Source organism: Nyctereutes procyonoides, unplaced genomic scaffold, assembly GCF_905146905.1.
Source record: "Nyctereutes procyonoides isolate TBG_1078 unplaced genomic scaffold, NYPRO_anot_genome, whole genome shotgun sequence".
Lineage (NCBI taxonomy): Eukaryota > Metazoa > Chordata > Mammalia > Carnivora > Canidae > Nyctereutes > Nyctereutes procyonoides.
The window spans coordinates 35,456,311-35,477,372 of NW_026575126.1; the positions used below are offsets into that span (position 1 = coordinate 35,456,311).

At 45.1% G+C, this 21,062-nt stretch overlaps 2 protein-coding genes across 2 annotated transcripts in view; both read left to right on the top strand.

Moving 5' to 3' along the window:
* The first annotated feature begins 2,142 nt into the window (after positions 1-2,142).
* On the top strand, positions 2,143-4,941 carry GPR61 (G protein-coupled receptor 61). The gene is made up of 2 exons (XM_055340961.1): positions 2,143-3,807; positions 4,465-4,941. Exon 1 carries the CDS (start codon positions 2,196-2,198, stop codon positions 3,549-3,551), a length of 1,356 nt encoding a protein of 451 aa, XP_055196936.1. The 5' UTR covers positions 2,143-2,195; the 3' UTR covers positions 3,552-3,807; positions 4,465-4,941.
* A 2,577-nt stretch (positions 4,942-7,518) lies between these two features.
* Positions 7,519-21,062, top strand: part of GNAI3 (G protein subunit alpha i3) — a 39,132-nt gene continuing 25,588 nt past the window's right edge. The window contains exon 1 of the mRNA XM_055340201.1: positions 7,519-7,762. Coding sequence (XP_055196176.1) covers positions 7,645-7,762 — 118 coding nt within the window. The 5' untranslated portion in view covers positions 7,519-7,644. The remainder of the gene's footprint in view (positions 7,763-21,062) is intronic.

Genomic DNA, 21,062 nt, shown 5'->3' on the forward strand with positions numbered 1-21,062 from the left:
CACTATCGATGGTTACCAAAACCCAAGGGTGGTTGTAAGGCGGTAACTATGGAGAGGGAATGGGAACGGTCTGCCCCACGTGGTCCACATCATTGCAGTCAGAGAAATGATGGGTTTTTAAATTCAGCCACCACCAAGCCCTTGGCAGCCCAGGAACTCACAGAGTCATCAAATGTTGTCAGAGATGGGAATCTTGGAGGTCGTCCAGTTCAATCTTCCCATTTTACAGATGAGGAAACCGTGATCCAGAGAACTTGTGACCTGGCTACAGACTTGGCGTATCTATAGTTTGCCTCGAGTTTGCATACCTTCACATATTATACTGGGAGAAACTGGACTGCAAGAATAGGATATGGAAATGAAAAAAATTTTTTTAAATTTATTTACGATAGTCACACACACACACACACAGAGAAGAGGCAGAGACATAGGCAGAGGGAGAAGCAGGCTCCATGCACCGGGAGCCTGACGTGGGACTCGATCCCGGGTCTCCAGGATCGGCCCTGAGCCAAAGGCAGGCTGCGCCACCCAGGGATCCCGGAAATGAAAAATTTTAAAAGCATTATTATTTCAACTATATGCAAACTTAATGTGGATAATGAGACACATACAACATTTGATCTGCCATTTGGCCGGGAGAAATGAGAGACGCTGAAACCCCAGACTTCTTCCCCTCTCAATGCCTTCCAGTTGTCTTCTCTGCTTTATGCTCACCCATTTCCACCATGACAGTGACCTACTCACTCTCACACCTACTCCTCCCCCACCCCCCAGACACCTACTCCTCCCTCCTAGCTCTGGAATGTGCTAATGGTCCAGGATCTAGAGGAGTCTGGGCCGGGGATCTGCTCCAATGATCAGAGATCTGAGGACCCCAGGGAGTGGAAGGTTAGGCACTTCCTCCCCCACCTGCAGGGGTACGGTGGCTTGGAAAAGCTAATGAGTGGGTAAAGAAGGGCAGCTTTCAAGTGACCTATGCCCTTCTGGTTTGGGGGGCAGTGGAGCCTGGATGGGCTGGCATCCCAGTTTCCTTCCAGCTGGAATGTTTTGTTTTCACGGTTCCTCCTCAACACTCCCCAAATGGCAGCTCTTTGTCTTGGTGGTGGTGATGTCACAGGACACCAAACACAGTCCTTCCCTCTTTCAGGTTATCTCTTCCCATTGGTAGCCCCAGAGCACTAATAGACATTTTTGGAGATGATTCAGATGCAACAACGATCCATTGAATGCCTATTGCATTCCAGTTGCTGTAGAGGGCACCATCAGGTGGGCTGGAGTACTGACCCTGGAGCCGGACCACACGGGCGCGTACCTGGACCTTGCCGCCTTTGGTAAGTTATTTAATCTTTCTGGACCTCAGTTTCACCAACTGCAAAATGGGGATGAGAGAAATACTCATAGGTTGTGTGAGCATTAAAATGAGCATATTTAGGTACAGTGCTTAGAACGCGGTTTGGCACCTGGAAAGCATCTTTAAACATGTTACTACGTATGGGTGGTATTGTTATTAAGTCTCACAGGCTCCTCCAAACACAGTTGTGAAGTGGCTGCTGTTCCCTTCATTTTACAGATGCCTTCATGAGGAAACTGAAGTCCAGCAGAGTCACAGAGTCCATCATTCCCAGGCCTAGGACTAGAAACCAGATTTTGTGTCCCCTCTGTGCCCCAACAGCTCCTGCCATTCTAAGACAAGAAATCAAGAAATTTACATAAGCTACTTGAAAACTGGGGCACAATCCTGGAGCTCAGCGGGACCCTAGGAGAGGGAGACAGAGGATTTAGGATCTCTGGATAACAGTCCCGGAGAGAACAGAAGGGCATGGAGGACAGTGGAAAAGAAAAGCAAAAGAAGGAGCTGGAGACCACTCGGAAGGTGGAGTGTTGAGTGGGTGAGGTTCTGGTATCTCTCACTTCTCCTTCTTTGAGGTCACCAAGGCAGATCAGAGCCACCTCCTGCCTGAGAGGAGAGATGAGCTGCTGAGCCCTCCGTTCCCTTATATGCACAACCCGGCCTGGAAGGCTGGCGATTAGAGCCTGCCCAGCAGGCTCCAGCAGGAGGCACCCCCTGCCCCCATCCCCACGCAGGAACTCCAACTCGGCAAGCCTGGGCCTGGGCTGGCCATCCCAGGGTCACCGGACTAGGATGGGGGATGGGCCTGTGACAGGAGGTGCCCTGGGTGTCCTCTTTCGGCCCCATGGAGTCCTCCCCCATCCCCCAGTCATCAGGGAACTCTTCCACTCTGGGGAGGGTCCCTCAGACCCCAGGTCCCTCTACTGCCAGCGGGGTGCCGGAGGTGGGGCTTCGGGACGTGGCCTCAGAGTCCGTGGCCCTGTTCTTCATGCTCCTGCTGGACTTGATCGCCGTGGCTGGCAACGCCGCTGTGATGGCCGTTATCGCCAAGACCCCCGCCCTCCGAAAATTTGTCTTCGTCTTCCACCTCTGCCTGGTGGACCTGCTGGCCGCGCTGACCCTCATGCCCCTGGCCATGCTCTCCAGCTCTGCCCTCTTCGACCACGACCTCTTTGGGGAGGTCGCCTGCCGCCTCTACTTGTTCCTGAGCATATGCTTCGTTAGTCTGGCCATCCTCTCCGTGTCGGCCATCAACGTGGAGCGCTACTATTACGTGGTCCACCCCATGCGCTACGAGGTGCGCATGACGCTGGGGCTGGTGGCCTCCGTGTTGGTGGGCGTGTGGGTGAAGGCCTTGGCCATGGCCTCCGTGCCCGTGTTGGGCCGGGCCTCCCGGGAGGAGGGGGCCCCCGGCCTCCCCCCGGGCTGCTCGCTGCACTGGAGCCGCGGCGCCTACTGCCAGCTGTTCGTGGTGGTGTTCGCCGTCCTTTACTTCTTGTTGCCTCTGCTCCTCATCCTTGTGGTCTACTGCAGCATGTTCCGGGTGGCCCGGGTGGCCGCCCTGCAGCGCGGCCCGCTGCCCACCTGGATGGAGACGCCCCGCCAACGCTCGGAGTCCCTCAGCAGCCGCTCCACCATGGTCACCAGCTCCGGGGCTCCCCAGACCACCCCGCACCGGACGTTCGGGGGAGGGAAGGCCGCAGTGGTCCTGCTGGCTGTGGGGGGACAGTTCCTGCTCTGTTGGCTGCCCTACTTCTCTTTCCACCTCTACGTTGCCCTCAGTGCTCAGCCCATTTCCACTGGGCAGGTGGAGAATGTGGTGACCTGGATCGGCTACTTCTGCTTCACCTCCAACCCTTTCTTTTACGGATGTCTCAATCGACAGATCAGGGGGGAGCTTAGCAAGCAGTTTGTCTGCTTCTTCAAGCCAGCTCCAGAGGAGGAGCTGAGGCTGCCCAGCCGGGAGGGCTCCATCGAGGAGAACTTTCTGCAGTTCCTCCAGGGTACCGGCTGTCCCACAGAGTCCTGGGCTGCCCGACCCCTCCCCAGCCCCAAGCAGGAGACACCTGCTGTAGACTTTAGAATTCCAGGCCAGATAGCTGAAGAGACCTCTGAGTTCTTGGAGCAGCAACTCACCAGCGACATCATCATGTCGGACAGCTACCTCCATCCGGCCCCCTCACCTCGACGGGAATCGTGACTGGGCTGCTGGACACCCGGAGGGAGATGGGGCCGGGGCTGCTTGTGACTGAAGGAACACCTTGTGGGGTCACCTATTCCCGGCTAGCAGGGGCTGGGGCTGGGGTCTCTGCACACGGCTTTTGCTTAGTGTTTTCTGGATCAGGAACAATGCCAACGGGATGAACGTGTGGCACAAACCTTGGACATGGCTTTGATCCTTGACTACTGGGGGAGGGAACCTGGTGAAATGGTAATGAGAATAAAGGGTCACGAAGGTGAGATGATGCCTTTCAACCAGTGAACCTTCCATGCCTCAGGAAGCAGGGAAACTCTATGGGTAGGAGTTGGAGGATATAGAGCGGCAGGCCAGGTCTGGAGTTATCTCAGGGATCCTTTAGGATATTTCATTTCAGTGTAATTGTTCAGGGCAGGAACTGCACCCAAGCAAGGTAAGAAAATGACCTGTGTTTTTTCCTTTCCTTGCTAGGTTTAAAAAGAACTAAATAAAACACAGCTAAGTGTTTCCATTTGGGTTAATGGGTCTTTTTTAGTTTTAGACATGATGTTTCCTTAAAGTGAGAGGGCCAGTTGAGTATATTCCTTTCCTGAGTTTGGCCAGAAGCAAGGGGAAATAGTAGGCAGGGTACAAACAGTAGAAGGCAGGAAAGCTGACTGCAGCTCTCTCCCACCCTCTGGGAACAGCCCTTCTGTTCTATTTTGCAGTCTCTCTCCTGGAAGCTTGATCTCAGTAAAGTAAGGATACAACAGGATGGCTCTTTCTCCTTATTTTTTAGAATGAAGAAGTAGAAAAGATTGGGGTTAGATGGCTGAAGGTGGGGTTAGCATTTGAATTGCTAAGATGGTTGGATACAGAGGCCAGATGATCACCTTGACCAATAATACTGTAAATTTTTTTTTCTTCTTCTTCCCAGGATTGGCCTCCCTGATCTCTCTCCTCATGGCAGTGGCCCACCTCCAGCCCCCTGGACAATCGGGTACAAGAGACTAAGGTTGGGAATGGGAAGGGTGGGGTTTCCATGGTCCATTAAATGCTTCCCTACTCCCATTCATCGCTCTCAAAAGTAGCTTCAGTGACAAAGACTTAAATCTCTCTCCTATCTGCAGCCCTGGGTTGGAGAGAGGGCACAGGAATTGGGTTCAGCTGTTCACTGATTGAGGCTGTAGGAATTTGACGGTTGGTATCAGTGGTGGTATTTTCAAGGGAAGAGGAATAGTTGCAAACTGGACAGGACACCCATCTGGGACTCCTTGTCCATCCATTTCCCTCAATTGAATCAAGTAATATTAAAGGGATGAGGCAGGACCAGAGGGTGTTCTGATCTGTATGTGAAGAAATTCCTGGCTCATTGAACATTGAAGGGTAAGATGGGTTGGTGGGAGTGGGATAGTTTCCCTCTGAATGGCCAATAAATACTTTTTATTATAAAAAGTTATACTGATATCAACATTTACTATTTCAGTTCAAGTCAGTGCATAATAGTTGAAGACCTAGTATTCTCCAGGGCCCACACAGAGTCACTGCCTTTGAGGAATTGTCTAATTTGATCAGGTACCTTGTATTTTTACAGAGCATTTATATCTGGTAAAGCACTAAGGAATGTTTGAGAAATATATTGGAGCTCAGTCCATTGCAGCAAGATACCTTTTTGGGGAAGCTTTCTGGGGATTGTGGAAAGTGTGAGGGTCGTAGATGCAACTCTAGTCCAGGAAAAGAATTTGTTAATTGAAACTGGGCAAATAGCTTTCCCCCTTTAGATCCAGGGAAATTTATAGGTTTCCGTCTTCCTACCATCAGAGTTACTCTAGTCTAGAACCTATTAAATTGAGGAAATCCCTTAGTATATCTACCAAGGAGAATCTTTTTCATGATTGAGAAACATGTTCTTCTTGCTCTCCTCCCTTTTAACTCGTAAGGGAGGCATCTCATTCTTAGGTAAGGGGAAACTCTTCCTCAAGTACCGCGGATCAGCTAGTAGGCCCTAAGCATTGCCAGCAGGTGGCAGCGTGAGTCCAGTGGAAACCGGAAAGGTGCGCGCCTGGGGGTGGGGAGAGGGAGTGGGGAGAGGGAGTGGGGAGAGGGGAGGACTGGAAACATCGCCTGGCAGCCATTTTGTTCATTTACTTTGCTTTTCCTTTGACTTTGCCCTCCAACCCTTCCTTCACATACATCAAAAAAGAAAATTTGAAGTGCAAGGGTATCTTTAATTCAGGCTGAAATTTCCTGACACTGTGATCTCACTGGCGTTGATTACAGAATCTGACACATGCTGGTTCAATTTGCCATTCCCCCCCCCCCCCCGCAGGGGATCATGAAGGAAATAAAAATTTCTATTATGCTGAGTATTCTCCCAATAGTTTCTGCCGCGACCACCTTCCAGTTGTTTTCTAGTCACCAGGGTCGCTTGGTAGAGTCTGCTATGTAATCCTTGGCTGGGAAAGCTGTTCCTGGGTAAAATCTGACCTCTCTAGTGGGCGCAAGACTCAACAGGTTGAGACAGCCGTCCTGTTAGTTACTTTTCCTGCACCTGGTGGTGTTGGGCGGTAGCTCTCAAGCCTAGATGACAACTTTCTGTTGTCAGGTCTCCCCAGGTAACATCTTCCAGCGGCATGGCAGGAAAGGGGTGAATTTGGAGTCAGACATCTACTTACTGTGTGAACTCGGGAAAGATGCTTAATTTCCCTGAGCCTATTTTTTCAACTGAAAAAAAAATGGGGGTGATATCACCTACCTCCCAGGGTTGTTGTGAGGGTTAAGAGATGAGCACGTGGAAGCACCTAGCCATACCCGGCAAATAGGTGCTCCATAAATACTGGTTTTTCTTCCCTTTCTTCTTGCCCTCCTCTCCCATAAGTACCGATTATGGGAAAGCCATCATTCTTATTGTAACAGTCATTTAGGAATGAGTAGGAGCCTCTTCAAACTTTGAAGGACTGGCGTTACTAAATTATAGGGGATGAAGTTGTTTAAGGTGGCTCTCAAGAAATCCCTCTAATGAATGAATCATCGCCATATAGACCTTTCTGTTGGGACCTTATACGCTAAGGTTGAGATTCTATTAGGGAAATAATTTTTAATCCCAGGCAAAGGTTTGGGGGACCACAAGAGTTCTCATCTCTAGAATGTAGGGTGGAGGGTATTTGTGCAGCTATTTAGCCATCAAGGTAATTCAGAGTCACTTTGAAGGTAGTACTCAGAACTAGGAGTGAAAAGTCGGGGGTTTTCATAGAGGTTTGTTTTCAGGTGACGCAGGAGCTGAAAGACAAATCTACCAGAACTTCCCTTTTTGTGTGGTACTACAACAGGAGGTTTCAGCGGGGAGATTGACAGGATGCGCTGGTGTGTTTTGGGGCGTGGGCCTGAGGTTAACTGATTTTGGTAGGAGTCCGAGGCGCCTAACGCAGGATCCTCTCTCTATCCGCGCCCAACTGGCTCACACTGGAGAGAGGTAGCAGCACAAGCACCGGATCGTCCAGGAGGGCGGTCCCACCGGGGCAGCGGCGGGCCCCGGGGGGGCGCAGGCGCGGGGGCTAGGGTGCGCGGCGAGCTCCCACCGCGGCCGGGCCGACACAGCTCGGCAGGGCACCCTCGGGAGGGCGCTCGGGCTCCCCACAGCCTGGGGCCACAGGGGCTTCCTGGCCGGGGAGAAGCCCCCAGCAGGAACTTCCGTGCGGGGAGCGGACTCTTCCTGGGAACCCCGCCGCCCTCCAGGGCCGGCTGGGACTCAGGAGGGCTCCACGAACTGGGGAAGCCAGTCCCTGGTTCTTCTACATTTATCCAAATAAAGCAGCCGAGAAGGAGAAGAGGCTGCAAGCCGAGGGGCGTCCCCGGGGCTGGCCGACGCCTCGCCCGCCCGGCACCGCACTTCCGCCTTCGGTCGCACCTCCTCGGCCCCAGCGGGAGACGCGGAGCAGTCACCGCCGTGGGGCGTCGCCGGAAGTGTCGTACACGCCGGATATCCGGTTGCTTCGGGCGCTCAAGGAGCTGACGGAGAGGGCCGCCGCCCAGCAGTAGACGCCGTCTGCGCCCGCCGAGCCGCAGTCTCTGCGGTGTGTGAGTGAGCCCGGGCTCGGTCCCCTCTCCCGCCGCCGCCATGGGCTGCACGTTGAGCGCCGAGGACAAGGCGGCGGTGGAGCGGAGCAAGATGATCGACCGCAACTTGCGGGAGGACGGGGAGAAAGCGGCCAAAGAAGTGAAGCTGCTGCTCCTTGGTGAGGGGCTGAGGGCGGGGCTGGCGGAGCCGGCGGGGGGCGGGAGGCCCCGGAGCTCGGCAGCCCTGAGGGGGGAGGCCCGGCCGGCTGGAAGGACCCCGGAGGGATCTGGGGGCGTGACGGCGGTGGGGCGGGAGGCCCGGCGGGCGCGAGGAAGGGGTGGGGTTTGGGGTTGTAGGAATTAGGCTGCGGGGAGGGCGTGACTCCGTGCTGGAGCCGGCGCTGGGCCGGAGGACGTGGAGGCTGTGTTGGGGACCTGGGAAAGACTCGTAAAGGGAGAGCTGATGGTAGGGAAGGCTTTGCAGGGAGTTGGAGCTTGTTGATAGCGAAGAGGACGGGAGAGTGTGGGTGAGGCTCGTGTGATGGCTTAGGAGTTGGAGCGATACCTCGACCGGATGGAGTTGGGATGCGCGAATGAGTAATGTAAACAGGGTCTGAGACTGAGTGGACGTGTAAGGACTCTCCTTTATTAGCACGTGGGCGTTTTCAACTATTGATAAGGCGGAGGAACCCCCTGGATTAACCAGGAATGCGAAGGTGTGTGATTGGGATCCATGACACGTTCTTGGATACAAAGGAGAAGAGCTTGCGTGCACGGGCTGTGTATACTTTTTCACCGCCTTATGTCACTTTTACTCTCTGAAGGTTTTTGTAACTCCTCTTGTTTATATAAAGGGGGAGGTTTTGTGAGCCGAGGAAATAGAAGGACTGGTTGGTTTGAGGTTTGTGGTCAAAGATACAGTGGACAATAGATTACATATTGGGAGTTGCTGAATAGTTGCTAGGGAGGATGTGCAGTGGGAATGGAGTTATCTTAGGATAGATTATGGAATTGGACACACTATAAAAGCTGTGACAAACTTCTGGTGAGCTGTCTCTCCAAACTAAAAATATTGGTTTCAGAAATTACTGTTTATTTTACCCGACATTCTTTTTGAGCAGCTTTTAGGTACAGTCAGATGCGTTTTACTCAGCATGATTTTTTTTCAAAGATTTTATGTATTTATTCATGAGAGACACACAGAGAGGCAGAGACAAAGGCAGAGGGAGAAGCAGGCTCCATTCAGGGAGCCCGACGTGGGACTCGATCCCAGAACCCCGGGATCACCGCCTGGGCCGAAGGCAGACGCTCAACCGCTGAGCCACCTGGGCGTCCCACTCAGCATGATTTTTAAGCATTTTTGAGACCAGTTTCTAGAGGCTCAGTAAGTCATATAAAGTACCCTGGCATCAGCTTACTAATTAGTTGTCACTGTTTCTTTACTATTAGTATTTTCTAAAGTTCTGTTAGAGAAGAATATGTAGGAGTAATAGTTTTTGTAAGCAACAAAGCCCCCCCTTTTTTTTCTTTTTTGCAACGGAACTTTTTAAAACAATTTTTGGGAAAAACAAGTCACGTTAGGAGAAGTGCCAAACTTTCATGGTGTAAAGCTCCAGAGGACAGAGTACACCACCATAACCCAAGGCTTATTTTGTACTCCGGGTCTGGGTGCCCATGCTAGTCTCTTCATGTTGGCATATTTAGTGGTTTGTAGATTGCAGAAGCCCTAGAAATAGCTCTTTGGATATAGGAAGAAAGTTATGCATTGGAGCTTGAGCTTTTGGTTTGAATATCTAACGTGATATTCATAACACGAGAATTTGAATTGTAGTTCCAGACTGCCACTCTCTGTTTAACAGGTATCATTTGTGGATGAGCATGGTCCATGGCACATAGTAGGTGCTTCTTACATATTTACTAGCATGAACCACCTAATGTTGGACATTGCTCTTGGGGCTCTTTCGGATGCTTAATACAAACCATTGTATAATACTCAAGGAATTAATGTCTGTATTGATTGATTGGTTATGAAATTAAAGGCGTGATTTTCATCTTCTGTAAATGTTTTGAATTACATTGACCATCAGAGATCTCCTCAGGACATTAGCCTATTGTAGTACAGTTGTAAACTGTGAGGTTTTCTTCCAAATGGCAGGATTTGGCAGGGAGAATTTAGGCAAGCAAATGTCTGGAAAAAATCTTTATTTGGGATTTTATAAATAGTGCATTTAATTAAAAACAAAATTAAACACATGATGACTTAGCGAACTTCAAAAACAGTAAGTAAAAATCAAAGTACTAAAACATTTGCTTTTAATTTTTATCAATTTCATTGTTTTAAGTAAGATTTTTTAATATTCTTGAGCAAGTCAACAAATATAAATAGTTGCAAACACAGATGCTCTTGCTTGAACCATATCATAATGCACAGAAGTTAAAGTTACCCCTTATTTTCAGTAAGCAGAACACACTCATCACAATATACAGATAACCTTTTTTTTTTTTTTTTGCTATAGAATACGTCCTTTGATGTACATGCAAGTTTTTATTTCATCACTGTGAAACTAACAAACTTGTCTAAGTTGGGATGTATTTGGTTACCTTTGTCTCTCCTGGCACACAATAGGTGTATTGTATTTTCTCTTTTGGAGAGATGCAGTTTAGTATAGTGATTAACAAGGTGGACTATGAAGTCAGAGTGTTTCAGATTCTAATTAAATTAGTTAAGGAGGGCAGCCCTGGTGGCTCAGTGGTTTAGCGCCGCCTTCAGCCCAGGGCGGGATCCTGGAGATACAGGATCGAGTCCCGCATTGGGCTCCCTGCATGGAGCCTGCTTCTCCCTCTGCCTGTGTCTCTGCCACCCCCCCCCCCGCCCCTCTCATGAATAAATAAATAAATAAAAGCTTAAAAAAATAAATCAGTTAAGGAATACTTATGTGTTACAATTTTTTGATTACCTTTGGTTTGAATTTCCTTTAGGTATGTTTTTGAGAAGATCTTGAAAATGCCAAAGTAATGTTTAGTCAATAGTAAGTGGAAAGACAAAGTTATATTATTGCAAAGCTTCCCAACCAGAATGCAGTGCATAGGATGGCATACAAGTATGCTGTTTGTAAATTTTTTTGTAGTTTTGAAATTTTATTATTTTTTAAAGATTTTTATTTATTTATTTGAGAGAGAGCAAGAGAGCGTAAGCAAGGGTTGCTGCAGAGGGAGAGGGAGAAGCAGGCTCCTTACTGAGCAGGGAGCCTGATGTCGGTGCAAGGGTTCCATCCCAGGACGCTGGGATTGTGATACAAGCTGAAGGCAGATGCTTACTGACTGAGCCACCCAGGCACCCCTATATTTTTGAGATTTTAAATCATTTTCATAACTTTTCAAAATTTTGCAACAGTTGAAATGATATTTGAACACTTTTAGTACGATTTCTTTAAACTTTGGGAAGATGGTAGTTGAAAATATTATATTAGGAAGGTTTATGCCAGTTAGTATTTAATATCATCTGTAATACTTTGTATCTTATTTTCATGTCATAATTTTGTGATATAAAGAAAATATATATTATTTTTACCAAGCCCCGCCAGCTTCCCTTAGTAAGCCTTACAAATGTCATTTTTCAGTGTGGCCATCATGTGACAGAAATTGGGAAGCATTGGTTTAATGAATGGATAAGAGCACTGCTTTCAGAGCCTCATAGAACTAGATTCAGTTCCCTTTCACTTACTAGCTGTGAGACCCAGAGCATATAACTTAGCCAGTGAATCTTAATTTTTCATATATATAAGGTGGGCATGATGATGCTTATTTTATAATATTGCAATAAGAAAATATATGTAAAATGCTTAGCAAACAAGTATTCAGTATTGGTAATTTCTTTTATTATGATAATGTCTGTGAAAGCTTATCATTTAGCTACTTTTTTCAAGGGTGTTTCAGACAAGTAATTTGATTTTTTTTTTAAAGACTTTATTTATTTATTCATGAGAGACACAGAGAGACAGAGGCAGACACCGGCAGAGGGAGAAGCAGGCTCCATGCATGGAGCCCAACGTGGGACTCAATCCCGGGTCTCCAGGATCATGCCGTGGGCCGAAGGTGGTGCTAAACCGCTGAGCCCCCCGGGCTGCCCAGTAATTTGATTTTTTAAAATAGTATATTCTTGGGGATCCTGGGCAGCTCAGTTAAGCATCTACATTAGGCACAGGTCATGATCTCAAGGTCCTTGGGTGGAGGAACCCCATGTCAGGCTGCCTGCTCAGCGGGGAGCCTGTGTTTTCCTTTCCCCCTGCTTGCAGGTGTACTCATACTTTCTCTCAAATAAATACAATCTTTAAAAATAAAATAATATATTCTTTTCAGAGATTCTCAAGGAATTAAATATTATAATTTAATTTTATAAGTTATTGATTGATTTACTCCTGTGCTATATTTAGATTTTTATTTCTTGATACTTCCCCTTAGGAGATTTTGAGAAAACATTATTATACAAAATAATTTTAATGCTTTGTTCTTTAGGATTTTTGTGGTGGTGGTATGGCAAAAATCAAGTTGCATGCAGAGGATTGGAATCCTCTAATTCACTTAAACCTTATACTATTTGGGCAGCTCCGATGGCGCAGTGGTTTGGCGCCGCCTGCAGCCCAGGGTGTGGTCCTGGAGACCTGGGATTGAGACCCGGGATCGAGTCCTGCGTTGGGCTCCCTGCATGGAACCTGCTTCTCCCTCTGCCTGTGTCTCTGCCTCTCTCTGTCTCTATGAATGAATAAATAAAATCTTAAAAAAAAAAACCTTATACAATTTATTACTCATATATAAATATCAGTATTTACTGGCTGAATATGCTTATTATTTAAAATAAGAGTTTTTGATAATTAGAGTTATAATACCTAACTTTTCCTTTAATTTAGCCCATACTAGCTTCTTAATTTGAATTTTTTATAATACCTATAATCTATTGCTTTCGTTTTGCCTTAGTAATAACAATAATACTGTTATTATATTGATTAAATTAAATTCTTATAGGATGATATTCTTTAAGGTTTGCCATTTATTTGGCAGAAGATTCATAAGCAATTATTAGATTTCTTGTGAAGATGCATCTTGTGTCTGGGGGGAGAATGAACTGGCATAAAAAATAAAAAGTCACAGTTCAAAGATTTATTTTTTATTTGCACTTAACTGTTCTTTGTTCTTAAATGTATATATATCATTACTTGTTTAGTCAGAAAATATGGTCCTTTTCAGGAATTACAATATTGCAATTTTCCCTAAGTATGCTAATTCTGAAGTACAGAGATGACCATAGAATAGGGTCTTCGTACTTAATAGATTTGACAAGCATGTGACTTTATTTTTTTAATTTTTATTTATTTATGATAGAGAGAGGCAGAGACACAGGCAGAGGGAGAAGCAGGCTCCATGCACCAGGAGCCCGACGTGGGATTCGATCCCGGGTCTCCAGGATTGTGCCCTGGGCCAAAGGCAGGCGCTAAACCACTGTGCCACCCAGGGATCCCTGACTTTTATTTTATTTTATTTTTATTTATTTATTCATGAGACAGAGAGAGAGAGAGAGAGAGAAGCAGAGACACAAAAGCAGACTCCACGCAGGGAACCTGACATGGGACTCGATCCGGGTCTCCAGGATCAGGCCCTGGGCTGAAGGTGGCGCTAAACCACTGAGCCACCTGGGCTGCCCAGCATGTGACCTTTTAATTATTCCTACGACTGTCCATGCTCTGTCTTATATTTAGTTAGTTTAGTTTAGCTTAGTTTTATTTTATTGGGGAATGGGCTTGTCAGGGAAGGTGGGGAGGAAAAGATGTTTTAAGTCCTCAGGAACTAGAATATTAGCAGTAAAGACCAAAGAATAAAAATATGGGTCTTTTTTTTTTCTTTTAAAGATTTTATTTATTCATGAGAGACACACAGAGAGAGGCAGAGACAGATGGAGGGAGAAGCAGGCTCCATGCAGGGAGCCCAATGCAGGACTCGATCCCAGGTCTCCAGGATCACGCCCTAGGCTGAAGGCGGCGCTAAACCGCTGAGCCACCCAGGGATCCCCCAAAATATGGGTCTTATAAGAATTATTTAGAGCAGTGGATACTAAATTTGTTTAGGTAACTGAAGTTTGTTTTAAAACTTGTTTTCTGGGATTCCTGGGTGGCTCAGCGGTTTAGCACCTCCCTTCGGCCCAGGGTATAATCCTGGAGTCCCAGGATCGAGTCCCCCATCAGGCTCCCTGCATGGAGCCTGCTTCTCCCTCTGCTTATGTCTCTGCCTCTCTGTCTCTCATGAATAAATAAACAAAATCTTAAAAAAAAAACCTCAAAACAAAAAAACAACAACAAAAAACTTGTTTTCTAGTCAAAGAATGTAGTAGACTAGCACTAATGAAAGACAGTTATTTGAACTGGTAACTTAATTCGTAAATAGGAGATCCCATGTAGTATAGGATTAAAGAGCAAAGATGCTGAAAATTGGGGGATTTGTTCTAATCTCTGAGCTTCATTTTTTGTGTATCTGTAAAATGAAGTCTGATTTCAGGGGTCTCTTGTCTATGATGTTAATATTATCAACCAGATGAAATATTTTAGCAGGGTTTATAAAGAGGGCTGCTTTTGTGTTGTTATTTCTCTTATTCTTTAGTTTGGCTGAAATTAGTGTAATGTATTAAAACTGTTTAGGAAGATAGTTAAAAGGCTGAAAGACATAAATTTGTAAAGTGCCCATAATGTAAATGTTCAAGAGAATAAAAAGAGAAGAAACTGTTGTAGTGTTTGATTTTCAACTGTCTTCATTTTAGTAAAATTCTTTTTCAGTGTTTAGCAAGTTAGAGTTTATCTTTAAACCTTTATCTCTCCAGGCTATTCTGTTACCTGCTTAGCAATCATCTGTGTCATATCCGTAATTCAAGCTGCTTGAGCTGAATAACATTGTCTTTGGAGCACTGTTTAATTGTCCCAGTTTTGATACAGTGCTCTCCCTATTTTTCATGTCTTGATATTTAGTAAGTTGTAACAAATGAATAAGATGAACTAGAATGACCAAATTTGTTTGACTTGTACCTGAATAATGGCCTGGTAATCTTAGAAACAAGTTTCAAGAGGGTATAGTCTTTAGTGGATTTCCTTTGATTTTTCAAGTTGGACTTGGAAGATACTTAAAAGTCTAAGATTTGTTAAGGGCTATTGAAGACATTAGTATGTTCATTGTTCCATTACTGTTTTTGCTGTTATGGGCTTCTTTTTGTCACCAAGTCTTTTTTTTTTTTTTTTTGTCACCAAGTCTAATTCACAATGGGTAAATGTTTTTTTTTTTTTAAAGATTTTATTTATTTATTCATAGACACAGAGAGAGAGAGGCAGAGACACAGGCAGAGGGAGAAGCAGGCTCCATGCAGGGAGCCCGATGTGGGACTCGATCCCGGGTCTCCAGGATCACACCCCAGGCTGCAGGCGGCGCCAAACCGCTGCGCCACCGGGGCTGCCCTGGGTAAATGTTTTTAATATTTGTATAAAAAGACTGAGTTTTCTTGGTAATTGTTAATGTTTTACACCTTGAAAAATTTTTGTTGAAGTAGATAATATTCTAAATTTTTTCTAGTTGCTTGTTTAAATCTACAGCTGTCTAGTCAGGTGTGTCTCATCATGATTAAAACATACTCTTGTGTTTAAATTGTGCTTGTATCTTGTGACTTTGTTTTTTGTTGTTGTTTTTTAAGATTTTATTCATTTATTAGAGCACAGCAGGGGGAGGGGGAGAGGGGGAGAGAGAAGCAGCCTCTGCACTGAACAGGGAGCCCGATGTGGGGCTTGATCCTAGGATTCCCCAGATCTTGACCTGAGCCAAAGGCAGATACTTAACCAACTGAGCCACCCAGGCGCTCCTCTCTTGCTTTTGTTTATGTGGCCTGCTGTTTATAGTTATTACTCTGGTGATATGGGGACCATATAAATAAGACTTCTTTAAAATTAATTAGCAAGGTAGTTTGATTCTTGTCATTTTATAATTTCCTGTAATAGTTGGATTTTATTTTATTTTTTTTAAAGATTTTATTTATTCATTCCAGAGAGACACAGAGAGAGAGAGAGAGAGAGAGAGAGAGAGAGAGAGAGAGAGAGAGAGGGAGGCAGAGACACCGGCAGAGGGAGAAGCAGGCTCCATGCAGGGAGCCCGACGTGGGACTCGATCTCGGGACTCCAGGATCATGCCCTGGGCCGAAGGCAGGAGCTAAGCCGCTGAGCCATTCAGGGATCCCTAATAGTTGGATTTTAAAATTAAAATAGTATTCCATTGAACTCTAAGAGCTTGGGCAGCCCGGGTGGCTCAGCGGTTTAGTGCCACCTTCAGCCCGGGGCCTGATCCTGGAGTTCCAGGATCGAGTCCCACGTCGGGCTCCCTGCCTGGAGCCTGCTTCTCCCTCTCCCTGTGTCTCTGCCTCTCTCTCTCTGTGTGTGTGTCTCAGGAATGAATAAATAAAATCTTAAAAAAAAAAAACCTCTAAGAGCTTATTATGGAAATGGTACACTGTATCTGGATTTGTTTTAGTCATGTATTGATATCCCTAGTTTTTAGACTTTTTTATTAAATGGAGAATGTTGTATGGAAATGGATTTTGCCTAGGACCTTGGAAATTACATATTACAGATTACTGTAAATTATAGGATTGTTTTAGAGTGACATACTTCTGATAGAACATTTTCCCCTCTATTTCCTGAAGTTAGAACATCAGAATTGGTAACTTCAAAACAGGGTTTGGGGGCAGCCCGGTGGCTCAACGGTTTAGTGCTGCCTTGGGCCCCGGGCCTGATCCTGGAGACCCAGGATCAAGTCCCATGTCGGGCTCCATGCAGGAAGCCTGCTTCTCCCTCTGCCTGTGTCTCTGCCTCTCTCTCTGTCATGAATAAATAAAATCTTAAAAAAAAAACAAACGAACCAGGTTCTGTTTGATGTAATGATAAAATCACTACCATGATTTACACAGATAATGTAGTTCTGATGTATGTGTTAGGATAATGCAGTTTTAAACTTGGAAGTTATTTCAGTGTTATCTATTTTTGAAAATAGACATTGAATTACTTCAGTTTAATAACATAAATTTCTCTCACCATTTTTCAGCATTACTTATATATTTTGGTTCATTTCAGGTTGTTAACTAATTTCCTTCCTTCCTCTGTTCCTTTTTTTCTTTAAGATTTTATTTATTTATTTGAGAGAAAGAACACAATTTGAGGGAGAGCAGAGGGAAAAACAGACTCCCTGCTGAGCAAGGACACCCTATATGGGGCTTGATCCCAGGACTCTGGGATCACAACCTGAGCTGAAGGCAGACATTTAACCAACTGAGCCACCCAGGCACCCCTCTTCCTCAACTTCTCAGAGGAGAAGTGTATTTCTTTTTTCTTTTTCTTTTTTTAATGATTTTATTTATTTGAGAGAGTGAGTGAGTGAGAGCACACAAGCGGGGGTAGGGGCAGAGGGAGAGGGAGAAGTAGAGTCCCCACTAAGCAGGGAGCTCCATGCGGGACTCAATCCCAGGGATCTGGGATCATGACCTGAGCCAGATGCTTAAGCAACTGAGCCACCCAGCCACCTGGAGAAGTATGTTTCTTATCCTTGCGTTTTTGTTGTTATGGTTATAACTAAAATTTACATCTTCTTCAGTATTTGTAGTTTTTTGAGTTTTTCTAGACTACCTACAAGTTTGTGTGTGTGTGTGTGTGTGTGTTTAAGATTTATTTATTTATGAGAGAGGCAGAGACACAGGCAGAGGGAGAAGCAGGCTCCATGCAGGGAGCCCGATGAGGGACTCGATCCCGGGACTACAGGATCACGCCCTGGGCTGAAGGCAGGCGCTAACCTGCTGAGCCACCCAGGGATCCCGTATGTTTTGTTTTTAAAGATTTTATTTATTTGACAGCACAGGAGAGTACAAGTAGGGGGAGCAGCAGAGGGAGAGGGAGAAGCAGGCTCCTTGCTGAGCTGGGAACCTGATAAAGGGCTTGAACCAAGGACCCCAGGATCATGACCTGAGCCAAAGGCAGACTTTTAACCACCAAAGCCACCTAGGTGCCCCTACAAGTTTTTTTGATAAGCTTTTTATTTTGTAATAATTTCACATTTATAGGAAAGTTGCAGAGATAGTAGAGTATCTGTATAGTCTTCACCTGGTTTCCCTTAATGTTGACATCTTACATAGCTATGGTATATTTGTCAACACTGCACAATATTGGTGCATTCTAATGTATGTGGAATGTGGTTACAGGAGTAGCCAATTTGAGGAGGAGAAAGAAATACCTCAGGAAGTCTTCCCAGAGAAGACAACATTTGAGATGGACCTTGAAGGATAAATAGAACTCTTAAGACAAAGACTAGAGGAAAGTGCATCCAGGCAGGGAATAAAGGCTCAAGAATATGAACAAATAGATTGGCCTAGGATGAAGAGTTGGTATAGGAGGACTGTGGGAGATAAGGCTGGAAAGGTGTGCACGGGATTTGGAGAGTGTTGATTTGAATTTTTAGTAGCTGTCTTTTCAGCCCTATTTTAGTTTACAGACAGAGATAAATATAGATATAATTTGGGGGAAATCATCTAAGGGACTTTGTATTCTCCCTCATATTTAACTGCCTTTTTAAAATTGCTATACTAATTTATGCTGTCACAAAAGGTTAGTAAAAGTAAATATATGTATGAACCCCAAACTTTCTGGGTTTTGACTTACAGCATTGAAGAATATCTGTAAGGTAAGGGAAGTTGAAATTGTAGGTATCTTTATGATCTGGCAACTCAATTTATAATGTTTTGCTATTTGTGAATTTTCAAAATTGTGTATTTGCATTTGATTAAATAGACCAGTAGAAAAGTGCTATGTGCTGCCATCAGTGTTTGGGAGACTTAGGGATATGATTTTAACTTTTTTTTTTTTTTAAGATTTTATTTATTCATGACAGACACAGAGAAAGAGAGAGGCAGAGGCACAGGCAGAGGGAGAAGCAGGCTCCACCCAGAGAGCCCGACGCGGGACTCGATCCTGGGTCTCCAGGATCACACCCCAGGCTGAAGGTGGCCCTAAACCACTGGGCCACCGGGACTGCCCTGATTCTAACATCTTTAAGTGTAAAATTTGGGGATATATGGATTTTGGTGAATGGATGTAACATTACAGTTACCTTTGGAGGACATCTCGGTTGCATATAAAAATTTATTTGTATGGGTTAAAACTGAGTATTTTACATTTCTGTCTCACAAGAAAATTTTGAGGCAGAGCTAGAAAGAAACACATCTTTGCAAAAATAGTGTTCAGTCATGTTCTATGTACATACTATATAATTTAGTGTTAGCATCAAAATGGCTATTTGTTGCCCTGCTTTTAAAGACATAAAAGCAAACTTACTCACCAGGGGCCAAAATTAGAACATTGAGGCAGCCAGAGGATAATCTCCCTCCTTGCTCACAAATGACTGCTCCCTTAAGCATTCTTTTTATATTCCACAAAGGTGAAGAAGAAACCCTGTTTCTCCCTCTTAATTGGCCGGTTGCCAGAAGAGTACACATGATCTTTAGCAACACTCAAGTTACCTTTTTCATATTCTCAAGTGATAACATTTGGAGGAGGCTAAGTGAGTTGCTCTTCCCCTCTCAATCTAGGATTTAAAACATTTTGATCTTGTAATTATTAAGACTTTTTCTGTATCTTCTAGTGGAGATACCTCGATAATCTGAGTGTTTTTACCCATTTTTTGGAGCTAGGTCACACAGGGTGTAGGCCCTGTCGGCCTGTGACTGGGTGATTCCTGTGTCAGGTATCCTGATCCAATCACAGAGAGGGGCGTGGCTCAGTAGGCAATTGCCCTGAGGAAACTAAATAGGGATTTCTCTAGAGGTTATGGGCAGGCATATATTCTGAAATTATGTCTAATGTAAACAGTTAATATATCAGTTAATTATTTTAATGTATCAGTGTAATATATAATTTTTTAAGATTCTGTTTATTTATTAGAGAGGGGGAGACAGCGAGAGTGAGAGCACTAGCTGGGGGAGGGGCAGAGGGAGCCGCTGACTCCCCTCTAAGCACAGACCCCCAAGATCATGGCATGAGCTAAAGTCAGTCTTTTTTTTTTTAATATTTTTTATTTATTTATTCATAGAGACACACAGAGAGAGAGAGGCAGAGACACAGGCAGAGGGAGAAGCAGGCACCATGCAGAGAGCCTGATATGGGACTTGATCCAGGGTCTCCAGAATCATGCCCTGGGCTGCAGGCGGTGCTAAACCGCTGTGCCACCAGGGCTGCCCTAAAGTCAGATTCTTAACTGACTGAGCCACCTAGGCACCTGTATATCAGCAAAGTTTTATCAAAAACTTGTTATATGTGTCTTAAGCCTTTTTGGTTGTTGGTATGTGATTGCTTCCTAGAAAAATCTTTTTCGGGGGCATCTGATTGGCTTAGTCGGTTAAGCATCCAACTCTTGGTTTTGGCTCAGGTCATGATACCAAGATTGTAAGATTCAGCCCCAAGTCAGGCTCCACATGGCCTGTAGCCTGCTTGAGATCTCTCTCTTCCTCTCCCCTGCTCCTCTCCTCCCCCCAAAGAAGAAAACTCTTTCACAGAAGAGACCCATAATCTGTCAATCACAACTAACTGACATCTTTTACCTTTAATATATTCATTCATTTATTCATTCACTGAACAGGTATTTGAGTACTCATTATGTTTCATGTACTCTTTTAGGTTTGGGATACGGGATGTTCAGGACAAATTTGTAGTTTATTTCACTGAAGTAGGTGGTGGGTGCAATTCCACGGGAGCGGTGGCAGGGTTTGAGAGGTTTAGAGGGGAATAAGGTGAATAGGAGACTTGTGAATGAGTCCGAATTTACAGGTATGGTTGTGGGTTGAGAGCTGAAGGCCTAGCCAGGAATGGATGTGGGGCTGAGTAAAGATAGCAGAGGAATGGAAATCTATTAACTGCCCACATTGAAAATTCCATTCATTGCAGCTGGCATTTACAAAATGTGATTAGGCAACTACTGAATCTCATAGAAACTCAAATCATTCATCCCACAGTTATTATGTGCTTGGCACTCTGTCCTAGATATGGGGGGGGAGGGTAGTAGAAACACAAAAAGAAGGCACTGTTTTGTGCTTTCGAGGAGTGTGCTTTTTTGAGTTTAGGACTAATGGAGTCCTAAACAGGTACAAACCCAAGTAATTACAGTAATTTGACCAAGTATTACTGTGATGGTGTTTGACTCTAAACTATAGGGCCAAGTTGAGTCTTGTCAGGATGCCCTTGAGGGAGAAGTACACAGATGTGGAAGGGTTTTCAGATCATACTAGAAAGAGTTTCATTACCATTTTAATCAAAATCAAGAAAACCAGTTAGCAGTTTATGTAAAGCAAGATTAGGATCTGGAAGACAGTCAAATAAGTTCTTTTTAGAGTAGCCACACCTGGCTAGAGATAAAAAGAGCCTG